Source organism: Onychostruthus taczanowskii, unplaced genomic scaffold, assembly GCF_017590055.1.
Source record: "Onychostruthus taczanowskii isolate IOZ18803 unplaced genomic scaffold, ASM1759005v1 scaffold32, whole genome shotgun sequence".
Classification (NCBI taxonomy): domain Eukaryota; kingdom Metazoa; phylum Chordata; class Aves; order Passeriformes; family Passeridae; genus Onychostruthus; species Onychostruthus taczanowskii.
In genome coordinates this window covers 3638765-3658746 of record NW_024500572.1, presented here as the reverse complement: position 1 = coordinate 3658746, position 19982 = coordinate 3638765, and the positions used below count along the sequence as shown (strand labels likewise).

The 19982-nt window shown below is 45.6% G+C and overlaps 1 protein-coding gene across 3 annotated transcripts; it reads right to left on the bottom strand.

Annotated features, from left to right (window-relative positions):
- Positions 1-2597: 2597 nt before the first annotated feature.
- MAPKAPK5 (MAPK activated protein kinase 5) lies at positions 2598-19767 on the bottom strand. Of its 3 annotated transcripts, none has more exons than XM_041410359.1 (14): positions 19331-19767; positions 15950-16023; positions 14895-14970; positions 13765-13862; positions 12706-12814; positions 10824-10913; positions 10153-10248; positions 9054-9134; positions 7454-7641; positions 5479-5599; positions 4787-4917; positions 4086-4207; positions 3688-3792; positions 2598-2787 (listed from the first exon to the last, which is right to left on the bottom strand). In XM_041410359.1, the coding sequence occupies exons 1-14, from the start codon at positions 19364-19366 to the stop codon at positions 2693-2695; spliced, it is 1422 nt and encodes a 473-aa protein (XP_041266293.1). In that variant the 5' UTR covers positions 19367-19767; the 3' UTR covers positions 2598-2692. The 3 variants fall into 3 exon arrangements, with proteins under 3 accessions (XP_041266293.1, XP_041266295.1, XP_041266296.1); XM_041410361.1 differs by having other exon boundaries at positions 4092-4207; XM_041410362.1 differs by lacking the exons at positions 13765-13862; positions 19331-19767 and having other exon boundaries at positions 15950-15964.
- Positions 19768-19982: the final 215 nt, after the last annotated feature.

Sequence of the window (19982 nt, the reverse complement as noted above, 5' to 3'; positions counted from 1 at the left end):
AATCTCTTTCACTAATCAGGTTCTCCTAATTTTAATATATATAGAAAAGCTTCAAATAATCAAGTCACAGGAGAAGCCAGTTATACAGAAAATTTTGAAAAGGTCAAATGATTTCAGACATTTTTCTTCATTTAAATAAAATTCTAAAAAAAAAACCCAAAACCCAACAACCTCCAGAGCTTTCCCACATATTTTTAGTGTTTGTACAAAGAAATTCTTCTTTGATCCCACACTTCCAGCTCAAGGTATTTACAATATTCACAGTCTGCTATAAAGGATCAGTAGATTTATTACCAAGTCAAGCTTCAGAGAATCAAGACAAGGTGTCTTGCACTTGCTTCAACTGAAAAATAAACTAAACACAGGAAGGAGAAAGTCAAATGCTACTTTCAAACACATATATTAATCCATTAAAGTTATTGAACTTTGAAATGTAAAACAGAACTTTTCCAAGAGTAAAAAAATCAACTTTCTCATAGAAACAAAACCATTTGACCTTGAGTCTTCAAATTGTGTTTTCTTAATCTGTCCCTCCTCCCTCTGCTTCAAATCAGGCCCTTATTTATCACAGACAAGAAAATGCAGATTAAATCCATCAAAAGCCCTTGGAATTTGTACAAATGTTCCCACCTCAGGATCAGCAGCACTTAAGGGATGAAGAAAAGGAGGAATCCTCCAACACACACCAGATCCCACCTTCCCCTCTGACTGCACTTCCAACAAATTCTGACTCCCAAAAAACTGCCTGAGGATTTTCCTCCTGGGAGGGCAGAGTCACAAAGTGCTTTTGGAGAGGATTTTTTTTTTTTTTTGCTCTGCCATTCAAACAAAGGTGATTTCCTTGTTTCCATCTCTATCTGCCACACTTGAAAGTTTCAATTCCTCAGAAATACATGGATTTCAAGTCCAAAATGAAATCATTTCAAGACATGACCTAGAATTAGAGCAAGGACAGAAATGCACATAACAGGGCTTGGTGGTACAGCCAAAAAATTGACAAAAACTCTCATTTTTTGCTAATTCTCTTCAGTTTTCATCAACAGGTCAGTGCACAAATATTCCAGGTAGTGTCAGAAGTACAATTGTAGCTCACAGAAACTCCCTGCTCCCATCAGAGGATGGAAAAGCAGGGACTGTTCTTACCCTGCAATACATCAGGCATTGGAAAACTGTCCACAGGATTAAGGAAAGCTGACAGAGAACAGGAAACAAAGCATCTCCTTCATGTAGAAAAAACAAGTCACCGTTTAGAAAATTGTATAGAAAGAGTCAGACACTGCTTTGCCATCCAGCTAAAGCTGCAAGGAAATTTTGGTATAGAAAAGAGACAAAAAAAAGAACAAGGCTGGACTTTTGTAGGAGAGAACTGGGAGATTCATGGCTCAGGTTTGTCAATGTAAACCCAAAAATGGACGAGCTGTGAAAGACAACAACGTTGAGGAGTGGTCACTGATGGCCCTGGGTTGGCACTTCAGTCTGCAGACCAGACTCACCCGACGTCTGCACGGATTTGGTACCAAAATAGCTCTATAAAAAGCCTCCGCCCGATCTCGAAAGAAAGAGAAGCAGAAAAGGTAGAAAACTAGAACTATGTACAGATTCTTGCCATTGGTTTGCTTTATCAGGATTTAAAAAAGCAGCTTTTGGAGCCAATGTTCCAGACTAGAGTAAGAACCTGCCCTGGGGAGCAGGGAGCAGCCCTGCAGTTGTGGCTCCCCCAAGAAGGAGCTCGAAGGCATCAGAGACGGGAATTTGGGCTCCAGAGACAAATCCCAGGGGTTTGAAATCCCAGAGCACTGGGAACCTGCCTGGGAGCAGCTCTGCCAAACAAGAGGACAAGTCAGAACCCAAGCCTTGGATCTTCTAGGAAGGAAAGAATGGGAATATGGGGGTGGATCCCACACAAACAAAGCCCAGGCTGGTCTCGGTCCATAGAAGAACCCACCATGGAAATGAAAAGAACTTGTGCATAAAGACTTGAACATTCTTCTGCTCTGCTGTTGGACAAGGTGAGAAAAAGAAGAGTTTTGTGCTGAATGGCTGATTCAGCCTTAAAAAAGCTCTGAGGAAGATGAGGAGAAAGAAAGAGAGGAGGTTAAGCCTTAAAGAAGGTCTGAGGGAGATGGGGAAGATGACAAAAAAAGAGAGTCACTGCTCAGAACTGAAAATTTCAGCAAGCACATGGCCTCAGGTGCCTGGGCCAGGCACCAAGCCAAACTGAAGGGTATTTAATTGATTTTTCTCTACCTAAAGACCTGGAATTTAGGTGCCAAAGGGAGCTGTGAATTTGCATTTCACAGCACTTGCTTCAAGTACTCACTGAGCAGGGGCTTGAGAAACTGTGGCTCTCCTTCGTATACAGTCACTGCAGGGGCTGGATGTGGCAGGTGAAAGGCAGCTTCTGCAACTGGTTATTAAGAAAAAGAATGGTTTTTAACAATAAAATCCACCCCAATTGTGGGGCTCATGATTAACAGTACATAAGTGATCATATATACCTCGAGGAACTGAGTTTTAAAAAAATATTACAGTACCAATGATTTTTTTTTTTTGTATCTACAACTATACAGCATTTTCAAGCAGTATGGAAATTTAATGAAATAATTATGATTTATTAATTTACATAAAAATACTTTTTACAGTTAAAGAATAAATCTTAAATGGTAAAAAAAATAAGATTAAGAAGCTCCAGCTATTGAGAGTCGTGGGAATTTGTCTGCTCTTCAATCACTTGTTTGACGATTTCTGCCAGTTTTAGTCGATCCACTTTGTCTGTGAATCCTCTGCCTGCAAGGGGAAAAAAAAGGGAATCAGTGGAGCTGGGCACAAGGAGGAAAGCAATCCCAGCTGGAATTAAACAATGCTTCACACAGACTTAAGGCAACAGCAGCACAGGATCCAAAAGAACTTACAGACTGTTGGAAAAAATGGAGCAATTAAAGATCTCAATGAAAGCTAAGCAAATAGAACAGGAGGAAGCAGGATCAAGCCCTTGTGAAGCTGGCTGATGCTCCTGGTCCCTTACATCCATCCTGCTCCTGGGGGCTGACACCTCTGCAGCCTCTTCTGTCCAGGAGCCACCTGAGCACTCCAAGGTGCCTGTCCTGGTTTCTTTCTGCTTCCCACCCAAGCTGAGCTGCAGAGCTGACAGGGAGGAGCAGCCTCCAGCAGAAAGAGGGAATAAACAGCTGGATGGAAAGCAGCTCAACACAGCTGAAGAGGTTCCTAAAAGGATCACAGAATCCTGGAATGGTTGGAAAGGGCCTTAAAGGTCACCTGGGCCAGGGACACCTCCCACTCTCCCAGGCTGATCCAACCCCTCCTTGGACACTTCCAGGGATGGGGCAGCCACAGCTTCTGTGAGCAACCTGTCCAGGGCCTTCCCACCCTCTCAGGGAAGGGTTTTTTGCATATATCCCATCTATCCCTGCCCTCAGTTTAATATTCCCCCTTTTCTATCATGATCCATTTGTGCTGTTACATTCCTGGTGCCTCTGAAAACTCAACCCTGACCCTCAAACAGAAATCTCAAAGCAACACTTTGGGAACACCAGTTCTGGCAGAAGGGATGAAACAGTGTCAAAACCTAAATCAGCCCAAATCCAATACATTTGGGGTTATTTCCATAGCAGGAGGTCTGTGCTTCCCCCTTTTCCACCTTCCCTGTGGGAGAGCAGGAATTCTCACCATTCCAGCTGAAGCTCTGCAGGGTGTCTCGCAGCAATTTGCACTCCCTGTTGTATTTCCAGGCCTCCTGCATCACTTCATTCAGCTTCTCATCTTCATTCTCTCCTGTTTGGGACAACAAGGGACACAGGAGGTTTGGACTTGTGCCTCACTCAGGGCTCAGCAAACTGGGCAGTTATTCCTGCTGACCCCACACAAACCAGGAAATGGCTTTTAAACCAAATATTCCTGTTTGAAAGTTCTTTTAACAGCTCTGCATGTCACTAAAATTCCACATGAACCCAAACCCCAGCTCACAGGCTGCCCAGGAGTTCTCTTCCTTCCTCACCACTGACACAGGCAGACCCAAAGTCGGGGCCTTGCACTTTTAGGAATAAAAGGTTCTTAAAAGTGGCAACCTTTACCAGCCTGTGGTAGAATGCACTGAGCAATCACATCTCTCAGCTTCTCCAGAGCCACGTTGGAATCGTTGCTTCCATTCTCAGGGTCATGGATGTAAACACCATCCTTTGGCTTGGTGCTGCACAAGAACAAGGGGGAAATAATTAGAATTTGGGTGCAGCTCAAGCTCGTTACTTGTTGTGTAACTGCTCCAGTCTAACACAGCTCCTTCCCTCTCTGGGAAACTGGGAGACAGGTTCAGCATTAATTATAATTCTTGTCCTATATTATGAGATCATTTTAAGTATGGAGAAAAAGAAATATTCCTTTAAATTACTTCAAATAAGGGTAATCCTAAAACGTTTGAGTCTATTTTTCAGATTAACTCAAACAAAGAGAGAGTTTACCTAACTTCTTCAGTAAATAAATGTCAGGATGAAAAAAAATATCTTGGAATTCTTTCTCCCAGTTTGCCTTATGTTACATGTGACCCATCATCCCAAAAGGAATCTGTTCAATGCAGGAACAGTGTCCAACCTCCTTCCTGCCCTCACTGGCACATCTTGGCAGAAAAACCACATTGTGCCACTATTACTTGTCTGAGCAACACCAGAATTGTGTTAAACCATCACAACTGAGCCTGTGCCATTCCCAAAGCCATTTCCCAGCCACCCCAGCTGGCTCCACGTTGTCCTTCCAAGCCCAGCTCTGGAGTTACCCCAGGAGTTTCCGCTTGCGCAGGATCGGGTTGTTCACGGAGTGAAGGGGCTTCAGGCTCACTTTGAGGTCTTGGATTCTCATGTTTGCAAGTTGTTCTGCATGAGCCTGTTGGATCCCTGCCACCATGGCCTGGAAAGACAAAAGGGACACTTGGTGCAACAACACATGGACAGTGTTTGCCATGGGCGAAAAAACGAGGCACCAAAATCCGATTTATTTTTGAGATGTGCAAGAAAAGTCAGGTTTGCATGAAGCAAGGTACAGTTAATCAGGGACAAAATATCCCTGGGGGAAACAGCACAAAGGATCATCTCCTTCTCATGTTCACAAGATTGACTTTGAGCAGAAATTAAAGGAAACAAGGAGTATTTGTTTAATTAGTGAGGTCATTGCTGTAGTGGGGATAAAACATGGCAGAGGAGGAAAGACCTATGGAAGATCCCTCAGGCTCTGCTTTCTGCCATCAGCACTCTCATTACACCAATCTGGGAGCATCTCCTTCAAGCCCAAATTTCACATTTTATTTCCCTTTTCACTTCTGTTTCCATTTTCTCCCTGCAATCTCAGGCTCTCCTAAAGCAGAAGAGAAGCTCCTTATCTGTATAATGCCACATCAAAAAAGCCCTTCACCCATCCCAGAGCTCTCCTGCTCCTCTGCAACATTCCTGACCAAATAACTGCTGCTCAGACCTTGTCCATCATCAGCTGGGCAGAGGGCAGGATGTTGTCCAAGGCCTCAGTGGAATTGAGCCAGGGATGGTCCAACACCCCCTCAATGGTCAGACGTTCCTCAGGTTTGACCTTCAGCAGCCTGGGGAGGAAAGAATAAATCCCTAAGAAAGGGTTTGTTGATTTACAGAGCATTTAAGCATTTTAAAGGCCAAAAAAAGCAGCTTTGCCAAGAGCTCAAACTGCCCCAAAATGAGCCCAAAATCTGTCCCAGCTCCCTGACCTTGCTGTGGTTTGATGCTGTCACAGCTCATCCAGGGCAATCCAGCACTCAGGGCAAAGGGAGGTGCTAAAGGCATTCCTGGGGTAGCCCTGTGCTGCTGAATTCCACAGCTGCTGCTCCCAGGTGGGAAATCACCCTCCAGGGGAACTGGAAATGATCCAGGCTGACACTCTCTGAGCTCATCCCCAGAACAGGTTACACCCATGCCAAGGACTTGGGAGCAATGAATCCTGCAGAGTTTCCATGCCCAACCATGCCACTCCTCCCTGCAAAGTTCTCAAGTAATGAACACTTTGGTTCCAGCCCCTTAAAATAAAAAGCAACTTTATTCCAAGATTGCTGAAAACTCCATTAAATCAATTCTTTTCCAGCATGAAACTCTGGAAAGAAGATTTGCAGATAAATTTGTGTTCTCATGATGGGTACAACTAAATAAAAAAGCAAGATTTCCCACAAAGTGCTGACAAGTCATCCCAAAGTCTGAATGAGAATGGGAATGACTCCATGAGCTTGTCACACTTCCTTAGAGAACTCCAGATCAGCTTCTTGGCTGCAGAGCACAATTGTTTAATGTACCAAGAAAGTGGAAATAACTTGTACAAAATGTCAGCAGCACCACGGGGGAGAGCAGAAATCTCACTTGCTGCCAACCAGGTTAAGCTCACTTTTGATACCAGCCACGTGCATTCCTTTTCCATGCATTTCCCAAATCCTAAGCCATTATCAAACCCTCATCAAGCCTGAGGTCAGAAATCAGCCTGGATCCATGTGACAACATCCTGAGAGCTGAGTTTCATGGGAATTTTGAAAGACAATGAAACCTTTTGCCTGTGGAGTTTCTGTGTGAGAATAAAGAGCTGACCTTGGTATAAAGGAAAGTTAATTTGGTGAAGGGTTGGGGGTTCTCCTGCACAGCTCTAAAAAGGTCCCAGCACCCTCTCCAAACAATGTGAATCCTTGGAGAATTTACAGTACCTCTCAGGAGCCAGTGACACTTTTAAATTACTTCCCCAACTGATTTTTTTCCCTAGTTATATCGCTTTTATTCTCTCAGCTCCTCTGGTGATGCAAAGGCAGTAAGTCCCTGTCACTTTTTCAAAAATAAGTGAGGTCAAGCCCTAATCAGTGCCACGTTCTTGCTCCCAAACAGACCAAGTCTTTGAAACACTCCCAGCTGAGGGATGTGCCCTGCATGGAAAACAGACTCCATTAGCATTTGGAATAAAACATCCATGCAAAACCTTATCTGAGTCTGGCACCTCATGACAGATCTTAATCTCCCTCTCCATCCTCCTGCCTGACTCTTTTTAGGCTGTGTATGATGTGCACAGGGCTTTAGGGGAAAGATTTACCACATCCCATTAAGGGCACTTGATTTTCACAGGAATTCAAGTGTTATCCCAGGAAATCCATGCCAGCTGTGTTATCCAGAAACCATTCAGTGCTCCCACTCCCCTTGAAGACTCAATACACAATTCACCCCAACAAAAGAGACACCAACATTAAACACTTGGGCAGGGGGAAAAGAAGACATTTCCCAGACTTGATTTATGCTGAATATAACAAGAGAATTTGTCAGCTGGATGAGCTGCAGACAATCCTCTCTGCTGGGACAAGGCACTTCCAGGTGCTTTTCCACTTCCTCAACATGGAAACATTCCAATTCCTTAACACAACCACAGAGCAACACCAGAGTTTCCTCCAAGGACTCACTTTCTCACAATGTCTTTTGCCATTTCTGAGATCTGGCTCCACTCCTCCTCTGGGAACTCGAAGCTTCCTGTCATGATCTTTTTCCTCATGTCCTTGGGAATCGTCCGGCTGTGGTGCTTGGAGTAAAAGGGGGGGTACCCACACAGCATCACGTAGATAATCACCCCCAGGGACCACAGGTCACAGCTCTGCAAGCAAGGAAAGGGTCACTTTGGGGAGCAGTTTGCAGCAAATAATGAGGGAGTTCTGATAAAAGTTCTGTGTGATTCTCTAAGGGAACAGAACCAGCTCAGCTCCTCCTCCAGATCCACCCTGGTGGATAAATCTGGCTGCTGTGACAAGGCAGCTCCTTCCTCCAAGCTGAACAACTTCCAGGTGGTTGGGGATTGTCTGGGAACAGCCAGGGCTGCAGAGGTGTGAGAGCTTTATTGCACCTCTCAGGATACCTGAATCCTACCCCCAATCCCATAAAAGAATCCAGTTGTTTACAACGGGAGACTGAAAGCAGAACAACCATCCCACAAAGGAACAGCAGGGAAATGAAATCAGAGCAGTCTGTGGGGGCAGCCAGGAGCAGGACTGGCCTGCCATGGAAGCACAGAGCACCTGGAAGCTCCCAGTGCCCATTCTGGGCAGCCAGGTGAGTGCCAGGTGCTGCTTTTGCAGAACCACACCTGGGGACAAGGCTCTTCCCTCAGCACCCTTTTCACCCAGTGCCACCAGGGCTGACAGAGCAATTCTTCACATGGGACATGGAAGGAAAATCACTCCCACCCTGGAAATCCCAAATCAAGGGACAAGAGAGGGAAAAGAAGAAACTCCATAGGAAAACATTCTAAGGAGTTCAGAAGCAGAGTTGTCTGCTACAATCACCAACCTGGCTCTGCAGGATGGAGAGAGGCACTCAGAGCCCTGAGGAAGGCAGATCTGTGATGCAGACTAATTAATACTTGCTTTAACTCTCTCTGTGAGGCTACTAAATGCTAACACTGCATATCAAATACCTGTTCAGGCACGTGGTGGAATAAACAACCACCCCTAGAGCTGGAATCAGGGCAGATCCCCACTCTGGGATCACAAATCAGGTAACTTGGATTAAAACTGACACACCCTGCACACTCAGTGATTCAAGCACTGCTCAGGCAGCAGGAAACTGGGATGATAATAAGGAGGAAAACATTTTGGATGCCTATAAAAGATTATGGCCTTTCAGGACATTTCCTGCCATGATTTTTCCAAGATACCAGCAGATACACAATAAATTTTTGGTTGTTTTCCAGAAGATCCAGGTACAGAGCAGTTTCTGGCACAGCTGCCTGAACGAGGAATGCTCTGCACATCCAGAAACTGTGGCAGCAGGAAAGAGATTCCCTTTGAACAGAGGTGAAAGAACTTCCCTCATGGCCTCACTCCAGCAGAGTCCTTCTACTCTCTCCAAAATCTTGTTCATATTTAGTGCTCCTTAAGAGCATTTGTGTATTTATCCCCCCTTCATTAGAGGCTCATTAATTAGGTTTGCACCCAGTGTGCATTTTATTATTTGCTCTATCAGAAGCACCAGTGGGGTGGGGAAGAATTTTAAAGATGTTTCCCAGCTCACCTTGTTGTAAGTGTAAGGGGTTGGAGAGGTGGGGATAATACCAGACTTTTCTTTTTGATGTCTTCTTTGTGCCTCCAATACCTGGTGAGAAGGGAAATAAAACCAAAGAAAAATCCATCTCATGAACAGGCAACACAACCAGCAAAGCCTATACCAAAGATTCCTGATGATTTTCCATTCAGAAAACTTATTCCAGCTACTGAAAACTACCAAAATCCAGTTAATCTCCCTAAGAAACACTAGAGCTTTCTACATGGAGAAAATACTAAAATATAGAATATTTCAGGGCACTGAAATCTCCATTTCTGTCTGAATTAAAGCAGTTGTTCAGAACCTCCAACCCCTCCATGCTTGGAACCAGAACCTGAAGTGTGTCTGGAGGGTAACCCAAGCTCAGAGCTGTCCCTTTCTGCCTCCCCAGCACAAATCCCATCACATGTGTCCCTTGCTGGCCCAGTCTGTGGGTTTGGGTTGCAGGGAGCCCCAGCAGGCTCCAGCTGGGAAGGAATTTTATGAATTTTCAGGGCCTGCTCTGATCTCTGAATTGCTCTTCCCAGTGATTGAAGGCAGCCCAGCACTGCAATTAAATCTCCATCTGCAGTTGCTTTTCATTTTCTCCAGGACTCCAACACAAAGGACAGGAGAGAGGGGGAAAGCAGCACTACAAAGAGCAGCCTGTGTGTAATTACAGATTGTATTTAATGACTGAGGGGCCAGGCCAAGGTGCCCAGGTACCAACCCTCTGCCACTGCCCTTTGTGAGCAACCTTTTCAGAACCTTTTTCTTCCAGCCAACTCCTTTTTAATGGAATCCTGAATGAGCTTGAGCTGGAGGAAGGGTGGCAAAGCAGGGAATTCTCCAAAGCAGCTGCTTTAATACAGCTAAAGGCCAACTGTCACCATCAGTGCTGAGCAGAGTCTGGGAAATTTGCCTTATCCACAGATCCCTGTGGCACTCCAGCTCAGAGTGGAAGGATTCCTGCAAGATTCCTGCACTCAGAGCCCTTCCCAGGGCAGCAAAGGGGGTTAAAATGATGGGGATATGGAGGCTCAGGCAATAAATGATCCCCCTTTAGCCCAGAGCAGGAACTGGCTGTTACCTGAGGTGCTACATAATAGGGAGTGAACTGGGGTGTCATCAAGTCACCTTGGTCTACTTTGGCAAACCCAAAGTCACACAATTTAACAGGTGCATCCTAAAACAAGAAGAGGCTTTATTAGACAAATCTCATTAAATCAGCTTTTCTAACACAGAATTCTCCCCCTGTCCTCATCTCACCTTCTCCAAACATCCACCTCATTGTATTTATACCCTCACACTCCACCAGGCAGCTGAAAGGTCACAAAGTGATCTCTCAAAACAAAAGCTTTGCTTTTCTGGGTGCTCTGGGCCAGGAACAGCCCCCTCAGGAATTGGGAAAGCACTGAGCCCCTTGTAGGAGGATCACTGCACATCCAGGCTGGTGGTGAGCAGGAGAGACAAAGAATTGTTTGGATCTATCAAAGAACCTCTAGGCAGAGGGTCAGAACATCCTGATGAGGGGGCACAGCTGGATTCTGAGGTCAGGTGGAGAACCTGACTCCTATTTAACAGCAGCAGCAGGGACTCACTGCCCTGCAAGGAGATCAGAGGATGGAAAAGCACCAAGTCCATCCAGGTGATTCAATTTTGTCACCAAACCATTCATGTCATTTTACCACTACTCTGAGAGTCACCCTTGAGCCACTTGACAGAATTCAGCAGCAAAAGAATTGCAAATGTTCATCTTACCAGAGAGTTATCCTTGAAGAGGAGATTCTCAGGCTTGAGGTCTCTGTGTGCAATGTTTAGTGAGTGGCAATGCTGCAAAGCCAAAGCTATCTGGAAAAGGGCACAATAAATCAGCTACAATCACTGACCTCCTCCTGCAGCCTGGACATTTATTTCAGCTTTACAAAGGACATTTCCAGCCCCAAACCTTTTCACTCCACTTGGGTGGAGATCTCCTTTAGGACAAGCCTGACCCTGCTGCAGTGATGCAGCCAAGTGACAGCTGGGACATGAATCCCACAGAAAACAAAAGCCAGGCAGGCCTGGGCTCCCCAACCTCCTCAGTTTGGGAACTCAAGGCACTGAGAGCCCCCCAAAGTGAAGCAGGTGGTGCCAGTGCCCCTCCCCTGCTGTGCCAGGGCTCCAGGGTGCTGCCCCTGCCCAGCAGTGAGTTCTTGCTTCAGGATTGCAGGGAATCATTCAGTGCACTTGTTCCTGCCTGGAGATCCAACACTCAGGCAGTTTTGTTCTTTCATTTTGGATGGTACTGCCTGCACTTCAATCATTCTGTGGATATCCCACAGAAATGCATTCCTGGATTGTTTCAAGGATGCTTTGGGAACCTGCAATCCAGGCAGGAAAAGCTCCAGGGACTGCACATTTCCAAGTGCAATTCATTTAAAGAAAAGCCAAGTATAAATATTTAAACAGAGAGAGGAGTGAGGCACAGCCTCACAACCCTTATTTGGAAGTATCCCTGTGGGATTCTGTAGGATCCTACCCAAGTTTAGAGTCCTTAAAAACCTCCAAATTACTGCTACAAGAGAACTGCACTACTAATTTAGCTCAGCAATAAATACAAACACATTCCCAGAGAAAATGAGGCAGTGCTGTGAAAAGCTTTAACCATTCCTGGGTACAAGACAAGGATGAAGAACCACCAGAGAAAAGAATTTTAGAGATATTTTCACATTTCAAACTTCATTTCTATAAACATTAAAGCAAAGAGTTACTTGAGACATGAATAACCCAAGTGTACACACAGAATTCAAACCAAAGTCTTGACTTCTGCTAAAGTTTTACAAGTCTTCCCCACCATGGCAGAATCAAACAGCCCAAAGGATGTCAAACAAACTGGCAAGAATAATTCTGTACTTCCACCTCATTTCTTTGTTGGATGAGACCAAAAAGTACCAGCACAATTAGCATTTCATTAGGAACAAGTCAAAGCACAAAAGCAACACAGATTTTTTGCCCCAGGTTCAAACATTCTCTCTCCATCTGAGGGGAACTGGGGATCCCAGCACTGAATTCCACAGAGATCCTTCTGAGAGTCCCCACCAGCAACAAAAAACCTGATGGAGGCCAAAACCCCCTGCAGAAACCACCATGGAGGTTATAAAATCATTCAGGAGTGAGCTGGGAGAGAAAGGGTGAAGGAAAAACAACACTGGAACAAACAGACACAAAATCAGAACAAACAGACACATTCCTTGGTATCTTCCAGGAATTCCACAGCCCAAGCCCAGAACCCAGCCTGAAAACCCCTGGCCCAGAGGAGAGAAATGCCAAGGGGGTCACGGGGGTTCCAGAGCTCAGGAGTCCTGCTGGAGGCAACACTTTTAAGACAAGAAGAATGACAAAGTTTTCTTGGAAGTCTTCTCTAGACCAGGTGTGGAAAAGCAATGTTAAGCACAGCAGACCCAGAGAACAAGCCCACACCTTCAATCCTTTATTCCTAGTAAAGCTTTGGCATTGTCACTTATAACAAAGCAGGCAATGATCATCGGATCACAACTGAGGAATCTTTTAATTCATCCTTTTTTCCCACCCTTCCAGCCCCAGGAATTGTCCCTACTTTAGCCAGAGCATGATGGATTTGCTGGGACAGGGGGTGACTTGCCTGCTTTGTTACTTGGCTCGCTTGCTTCTCAGTAAAGTGCCGGTGCTGGCTGATTCTGTGGAAGAGCTCTCCCCCTTCCATCATCTCCATTACAATTAGGAGCCGAGCCCTGTTCAAAAGCATTTCATGTTGTTACATTAAAAAAATCATCCAAAAGAACAGAATTGCTAAGCTAAGAATGCATATTTCACACAAACACTGCTTTCTCTGTGCTGCTTTTGGGGCTGTCGTTTTGCCTTCGAGTCTAAAATGCTCAGGATTTTCTGGCTCCCAGGAATCTCCAGTTTGCTCCTCCTGATGGGCTCCCACATCCAGCTGGAACAAACTGGACATGGATACATCCAGCTCCAGCCTGGATGGAGCTGGAAGCCATGTGGACACTCCAAGGGATAACTCTGCCCTCGAGGATAACACAGCACGTGGATGCTTTTGAGTCTGGATCTCCCATTATTTTAATTTCCAGCTTCACTGCCATAAGTATGAAGGATAAAAAATAGGAAGGTGGAGATCAGGGCTGCCAGATCCTCAAGGAATTAACTCCCAGTTCCCATCACAGCAAAATCAGCTACACCAGAGCCTAGGACAGGTCTCAGCTCTTTCATTCTCCCAGCTCTGATGATTTTCTCCACTAAGATCCTATCAGAAGACAATATTTTTATCCAAATATAATAATGCACAAAAAAATCACTCTGCTCCATGTTTTCCTGTGTTCATTTTAAGCAGGACAATGCACTGAGAGTTTTCAGGGCTGAATTTCACATTTTTAGAAACAACTCTTTCACACAATGCAGACTGAATCAATGGAAAACCTAAAAAAATGGAGATGCATTCAACACAGGGAATAAAGGAGGCAAAATAATTTAACTACACAAAAGTCAGGGAAAAAAAAAAACAAAAAAACAAGAGCTGCTTGGTCTGCAGGATAATTATTACACCTGGGACCCCCTTGAAATAATAATTTTGTGATTAAAACCAAAGCAAAGCAAAGCAAACTCCACTATACCTTGGGCTAAACATGGAAAACAAGCGTTGGGAATGAATCACCCTATGTAATCTTACCTGGGGCTGGATTCATGTGGGAACTGCACACTGTTAGCATAAACTTCAATTATTTGAACAATATTGGGATGTGTTGCACACATCATGTGCAGACGTACCTTGAAGAGAAGGGAAGAGCTGTTACTGCACACAGGGACAGGCACTGAGCCCTGCTGAGCTCGGGATAAAAGCACCCCCAAAAAACACCCCCAAAAAACACCCCCCAGCTTATGGAATCCCACACAGAGCTCTGGGAAAAGCTCAGTCTTGGGAGCTCTTTACAGAAATGTAAAGACAGAACCAGCTTTAAAGGAGCAATGTAGCACTTTGATGGAAGTGAAAATGAATGAATGAACCCGAAAATTCCATCATCTGGCTGCTTTCATGGCTGGGCACTCACAACAGCTGGAACATCTGAATTAAAGCAGTTGCTCAGAGCCTCCAACCCCTCCATGCTTGGAACCAGAACCTGAAGTGTGTCTGGAGGGTAACCCAAGCTCAGAGCTGTCCCTTTCTGCCTCCCCAGCACAAATCCCATCACATGTGTCCCTTGCTGGCCCAGTCTGTGGGTTTGGGTTGCAGGGAGCCCCAGCAGGCTCCAGCTGGGAAGGAATTGGGACCTCCTGTCCCAACATTCAGGAATTTCCCCCACTTTAAAGCTCCCTGAGCTGTTCAATCAAGCCAAGTCTTGGTGCTTTTTGTACACAGGTGGTTTTTATGGGAATTTTAAAGGAGAATTTGCTCAGTAACAAGAAATGGAAGTTGCTTAAACCTCGAGGACAATTAATCCTTGTTTAAATTCCCCACTGCTTGGAGGAGTGCCCATCATTGCACAGTTTGGCACCTCAAGAATTCCCAACCTGTGTCAGGAGCTGCTTTAGGTCCTGGCACATGGAAAAATCCATTTCCAGAACAACTTGAAGCATTCTTGGAGCAGTGACATCCAAGACTGAGACGTGTGGCAACAAAATTCCCTCTCAAACTGGTTCTGTTCCATTACAGGGAGAAGAACAGCTTGAAAACACAGCTCAATTAATTAGAAATAAACCTCTGGATGCACAGCCAGCAAATGGGGGTTTGGTGGTGGGGTTTTTATGTTTAAAACATCCCAAGAATTGAGGGTTTTTTGGAGAGAAAAGCAGGAACTGTACCTCATTTCGAGCTTTTGGACGATCGAGGAGGATTTTCAGTGCAAAGCGTTCTTGGGAGGATTTTTTCATGCAGACTCTGGTAGTACAGCAACAAAATCATTCAGTCAGCAAGGAGGTCAAAAACAGACACCTGAAGCAATTGATTTGTAGCTCTGAGTTTGCCTCTCCACGTGGGAATTGCCAGGAATGCCCCCAGTCTGGGATACCTCCCAGCTCTCACCCTAAATTCAGCCTCAAGAGAGATTTTGGATGGAAATAACCCAAAGCACACCTGAACACCCCCAGTGATGTTGGGACAAATGAAGTGTTGGGAATAGATAAAGTGGTTTGGGAAGGAAATCCTCATTTTGGCTGATTTTTTTTTTCTATTTTTCCTCCCTCATTTAACAATTGAGGAAAGGGCCCATGTTTGAAGAGGCAGCCAAAAGAACAAAGCACAAAATGAGTGTTTTAATGAAACAACCCAAAAAGGATGAGGAGAACTCAGACAGGAAGATAAACAATGGGAAAGACAAAGGGAACACCAGGAACAGCAGCACAGGGGTTTTCCAGCCCAAATTCCTATTTTCTGAAGGGACAGGCTTTGTTGGAAAAGTGTTTTCCTTCCCAAATTCCCATTCCCTGAAGGGACAGGCTTAATTCCCATTCCCTGAAGGGACAGGCTTTGTTGGAAAAGTGTTTTCCTTCCCAGAAAGCATCCAGGGGTTAAAAATCCATGAGGAGCAGGGCTGGGATGCAAAACCAGTGGAAGAGCTGGAAAAACAACTGGGAAAGCAGGGAAGAGGCAGTGCAGGGGCTTCAGGAGCAATTTCTGTTGTCATTATTCCACAACCAACTCCTGCTCCTGCCTGGCTGTGGGAACAGCAGCACAGAGAAGGGAGGAGAAATTTTCCTCCCCAAATTCCCCCCCAAAAAAACCAAAACCCCTCCTGCAGGACCCACGTGGGGCAGAGGCATTTGTTGGTTTTAATTTTCCATCTATCCCATCATCATTTTTAGTAAAATACTCACTGACTCCTCCACAGGGCAGGGACAATCCTGGGCTGTTCCCTTACCTAACAGGCCCACTGATCCCAGCTCCCAGCTTCTGAGTCCAGTTTATGTTGTATTCCTCTAAAATGGAGGTTTCCTGTTCAGGAAGGAGCAGCAAGAGGGAAAACACAGTCAATAAATACATAATAAATAAAATTATTACAGCTTTTCAAAAAAAAAAAAAAAACCCAAAAAAAAAAAGCTCACCAGATCTGAGTGTAAAAGTGCCTGCTGGGGAGTTTGCTTTCCTGAGGGAAATTAAAATTAAATATAAATATAAATGTCATTATTTTACCTGATTAAAATAGTTTCTGTGCAGCTGGAATTTGCAAACAGGGTTATTGACAGCAGTAAATGTGATTTTGTGCTTTTAACACCCAAATTGTACCAAGGGCATCTTTCCCTGACTCAGTTCCAGCTTCCTACCTAGAAATGATCAATCTCAAGGAAACAAGGAGCCCATTTTAGCATTAAAATGCATTTTTTGGTCACAGAAAATTGCAGATTTCAAACCACTGGAACCATCACACTGTAAATTAAACCCTGCTTGATTAATTTTAGATTTTTCTGATCATGAACCAGGCTTCTTTTGTCCAAACCCACACAGACAGGGCTGGGCTTTGTTAGGCCACACTTGGGTGCTCTCAGGCTTAACCACAAGCCAAGGCAGGCTTTAAACCCAGCTCAGAGCTGTGATTGATGCCCTGAGCTGGGCCTTTGTTCCTTTATTAAATTCCTGCCTCTGCTCAGGATAAATCACAGCAAGAGGAGCTGCTGCAACAGCAGCACAAGGAAAACAACAATTCCCAAATCCATGGAAGGGCCAGCCCTGAAGGTTTCTAAAGGAAGGGGCAGAAATCTCAGTGGATCACAGAAATTTGTGGTGTTCAGGAGGAGCTCAAGGAAATTATAAATTTAACTCAGATAAATTTCACTTGTGAGGAAAAATGTCACTTGTTAGGGAAAAGCTGATTTAATTTTCCTGACATTCAGCTGTAGAGAGCTGGAAGCAGAGGGGTGGGGTGAAAACACAATTTTAGTTGGGCATTAATGAGCTTTTAATTTCTATTTCCTATTCTGTGTATTTGTCATTGTTTTAAAGAAAAAAAAAAAAAAGCAATTTTACATCCTGCACTTTTTAAATCTGGATTCCCAACCTTCATCCCAAAACAGCTTTACAATTCAGAGGTAAAATGAATAATTAAGTGGTCAAGAAACACAAATGGCACCAAATCCAGGATTTGGGAGCCACTTGCACCTCCCAGCTCAGGAATGGCAGCTCCAACCTCAGCACCAGGAATTCCAGCATTGCCAGGGAAATGTTCACTCTTTTCCCACCTTAAAAATTCCACTCTTTTGATCCTAAACAGCTGGAAATGCTTCAAAAGCACCAACGTGTTTAAAAATATCCAAGTGTTTCAGCTGGATTTCATGGATATGGAATTCCTGGGAATCACCCAGCTCCAAACTTCCAGAAACCTGAAACTTCTGACTGATAACATGAATTTTCAGTGGGAAAAGGGGATGATGATGAGAACTATCCAGAATTCCAGCAAAGTTCCACAGCTCCACGTGCAGCTGGGATCTCCCCAGCAGCAAAATTCAGCAAAATTCCCTCCCCACCAAGGCTGAGCCAAGAGTTTGGGCACTACCCCAGCAGGCTGGGATGCTGAGAGCCTGGAAAAGCAGAATTGCAAAAGGAAAAGCAGAATTCCAAAAGGAGAAGCAGAATTCCCAAGGGAAGAGCAGAATTCCAAGAGGAAAAGCAGAATTCCTAAAAGGAAGAGCAGAATTCCCAAAAGGAAGAGCAGAATTCCCAAAAGGAAGAGCAGAATTCCCAAAGCTCTCCCAGCCCTGCTCAGCCCCCCCTGAGCTGCTGATCTCAGGGAGCTTTCCCAGCCTCACTGATCCCATGATCCCACTGGATATTTGTGGGATTAAGGATTTTTTTTTTTGACCAGCACACCCCAAAAAAAGCCTTTTTTTCCCTCACACAGAACACCAATCTGTGGGATTAAGCCCTTTTCTGACCCAGAGATGGGGCACTGAGAGGTGTTTTAAAAAAAAACATTTGTTCCATTTTTCAGGTGTCACAATTCACACCATCACAACCAGAAGCCAATAACTTTTTAAATTTAATTTTTAATTTTTTAATTACAGTGCATCATAAGCATTTCTCGGCCTATCAGCTTTTGTAAATTAATGTAAATGCTGAAATTCCTTAAAACCAATCAGCTGAAATTACCCCCAGTGGAGTCATTTGTTATTTCAGTAATTTAAGTGATTTTAGTTATTTTATTTTAGTAATTAGGACCTTGTGGGAGCTGATAAAATGCATCTCTCATAGTTCTATTTCTCTGAAATATGATGGGTTTTTGTTTGGTTTTGGTTTTTTTATGTTTTTTGGTTTGTTTTTTTTTTGTTTTTTTTTTTTTTTTGCCAGGCTGTGCTTTGACATTTATTTCCATTTCTCAGCAAAGTCTGTCCTGTTCCCTGGCATTTCTGAGGCAGAATTTCTAATTTCAAGGTGCAGACTTTGTGAATCTTCTACCACGTTTTAAAAACATTCCACAATTTTATTTCCCACAGATATTGATGGGGAAAAGGTTGGAAATGAGGAGTTTTGGGAGAAACTCCAGCGAGTGGAAGGAGTGCAGGCTGCTTGGACAAACTGGGTGCAAGCAGAGAAAAACGAAATCCTGGGGAATTCCAGCTCCTGCTCCTCAACCACGGAAATAAATCCTAAATCCCAGACCCTCAACCCCAGAACGACCAAACCCGAGCTAAACCAAAGACCTGAGAAGCAAAAAAAAAATCTGCAGAAAGTATAAAATGCTGAGTACTTGTTAAAGTATGAATTGCTACAGGTTTAGGAGGAAGGGGCAGAAATCCCGGCGGCTCGCAGGAATTTGGGGTTTGCAGGAGCTCGGAGAAACTTTGATCGATTCAACTCAGATCATTTTGTGGACATTAATCCGGGAAAAGGGGAACAAAGCTCGGGAAGAAGGATTTGGACAAAAGGAATGTGGAATTTATGGGCCGTGAGGGCGCTGGGCAGAACCCGCCAGGAAAGGAAGAAAACACAAACAAAAATAAAAACAAAAATTAAAAAACAAAAATAAACTTCGCAGCTCCATCGGGGAAAAGGGAATTCCAGCAGGGACCAGCCCAGGAAGAGCAGGAGCGGCACTAATTAACACGGACAATGAGGCACTCATTAACCAGCAGCACTCTAATTAACGAGCGCACCCCGCAGCCAGCGAGCACCGATCCCCCCGCTCGCCGAAATCCACAAACACCCAAAAAACTTCGGCTCCTCCTCCGCGCGGTCCCGAGCAAACCCCCCCGAGCCCCTCCCGGCGGCTCCGCCGAGGCCGAAGAGCCCAGAGCCCGCCGCCGCCAACCTTGATCGTCCTGTCCATGTCGTGATCGTGCGACATCGCCCCGCGGGGCGCGGCGGGCCCGGGGCGCCGCTGGGCCGCCTCAGGCAACGCGCAGCCCCGCAGGAGCCTTTGTGCCGCCGCCGCTCCGCCTCATGCCCGGCCGGGCGGGCCGCGGGTGCCCGGGGAGGGCGCGGGGCCCGCGCGGAGCCGCCGCTCAACCGGGAGGAGCCGCCCGGGACCCGGACATCGCCGGCACCCCGCGCCGGGCAGCCCCGCCGGCCGCCGAGGGCCGCGGCGGTAGCGCTGAAGCCAAGGAGGGCAGCACGGGAGGACGGAGCGGGATCGCCGCGCCCGCCCCGCGCTCGCCGCGGGATTTTGGGAGCCGCCGCCACGGCGCTGGAGCGGTTTGCAGGCGGCTGGCGGCGGCTCTAAAAGCGCGACGGCAACGGTAAAGCCCCAGCCGGGCTTTCGAAAAGGGTGGCGCTTTGTGATGACGTTATAATCGCAGAGGCGCGGGGCGGGGCCAGATATATTCGCTCCGCCCCTAACATGAAGGGCGTGGCAAAGCGAAGTCTCGCGATATCTCGGTGGGCGGGACCTAACGAAGGGACTTGCCGCCCGTCGCGTCCCGGAGGTCTCGCGAGAACTCGGCCCTCCCGCTGGGCTGAGGGAG